Source organism: Zerene cesonia, unplaced genomic scaffold (genome assembly GCF_012273895.1).
Source record: "Zerene cesonia ecotype Mississippi unplaced genomic scaffold, Zerene_cesonia_1.1 Zces_u006, whole genome shotgun sequence".
Taxonomy (NCBI): Eukaryota; Metazoa; Arthropoda; class Insecta; order Lepidoptera; family Pieridae; genus Zerene; species Zerene cesonia.
Genome location: NW_024045136.1, coordinates 1,403,809 through 1,405,216, shown reverse-complemented (window position 1 = coordinate 1,405,216; position 1,408 = coordinate 1,403,809). Strand labels below are relative to the sequence as shown.

The window sequence follows — 1,408 nt, the reverse complement described above, 5'->3', positions numbered from 1 at the left end:
CCACTGTATGGGGTGTCTAGCTGTACACGACGTCCTGCTGTATGGGGTGTACCGTTCGCGCGTGAACAATGAGCAAGAATCCCGGCATCGCCCGGATCAATAAAATAAACAAAATTTAACCCATGTCACTCAGCGAACTTTCCAAGCAATTTTGCAATCGTAAAAGAATTTTTGTGCGAAAACATTGCAAACATACATGCAAAATCAAATGTTGGAACTAACGAAATTCCCACCATCATTTCCAGTATAACGAACCTCAAGTACTGGGGCGGTTCGGAGGCCATAATATCGAAGACCCTAGGCCTGCTGAGTGACCTCAGCGGCGGCTACTCGTGCGTTCGGAAACTGGTCAAGCTCGACGAGGTTCAGTTTATGCTGACACACCACACTGTGAGTTGGTTTTGATGTCTAGGAACTTACTTCCTAGGGTGAAGGGGGGGGGGATTGGAAAAACTATAAATAACATATTTAACAAAATATGTAATATATAACTACAATATTTTTAAAGAACAGGATTTTTTTTTTAATCACGAGACGGGATTCGAGCCTGCGGCCTTTTTTGCCAAACCGTAGCAAGGGCCTCTGGTGTTCTATTCCTTAAGAAAATTTAAATTAGTTTAATCGGCATTTAATCGGGATAAAAAGTATTCTATCACCAGAATCGGCTCATACCCTGCCTGTATACAAAATTTCATCAAAATCCGTTCAGTAGTTTCAGCGTGATTGACTGATTAACATGCAAACAAACAAAATGTCACATTTATAATATTAGTGTTATATTTATACTTTTTTTTTCCATCTTTCGTGTTGCGTCCCTTGTTTCCTTATAATAAACGTTATTCTATATTTTTATATATTTAAAATTTCCGTGTCACAATTTTAGTTACCAAACTCCTCCGAAACGGCTTTATCGATTTTTATGAAATTTTGTTTTCATATCGGCTATGTCTGAGAATCGGCCTAGGAATGAATAAAGTAAGGCGGAACAGCGTTCGCCGGGTCGGCTGGTTCCATTCTCTATCCGTTTCCGCTTTGCCCGTTTCCAGGCGGAGCACTTCCCGTTCCTCGGCGTGGGCGCCGGCATCGGCGAGATGCGCTGCCGCACGATGCTCTACACGGCGCTCGGCCGCCTGCTGATGGTCGAGCTGGGCGAGGACGAGGACAGGTTCTACGCGTTCATGATGCCGCTCACCGGTGAGTTGGTGATGGTGGTGGTGGTGGTGATGATGATGATTCGGCTCGTTGATGGTTACATAGGTGTGCTGGTCGCTGGCGAGTGGGGTAGGGGGAGTTTTGTACAGTACAGCTTTCAGGTGATCATAAATAATGACCGCTCACTGACGTTTTGGTGATGTTGATGATGATGACTATTCTCCTCATGGATGGTTTAATATAGGTATGCTATATA

General features: G+C 43.9%; 1 protein-coding gene across 1 annotated transcript in view; it reads left to right on the top strand.

Moving 5' to 3' along the window:
- The window catches only part of LOC119838892 (exportin-7), a 30,134-nt gene that overhangs the window by 17,497 nt on the left and 11,229 nt on the right, over positions 1 to 1,408 (top strand). The window contains exons 14-15 of the mRNA XM_038365036.1: positions 246 to 390; positions 1,047 to 1,194. Of these exons, the coding sequence (XP_038220964.1) occupies positions 246 to 390; positions 1,047 to 1,194 (293 nt within the window). The remainder of the gene's footprint in view (positions 1 to 245; positions 391 to 1,046; positions 1,195 to 1,408) is intronic.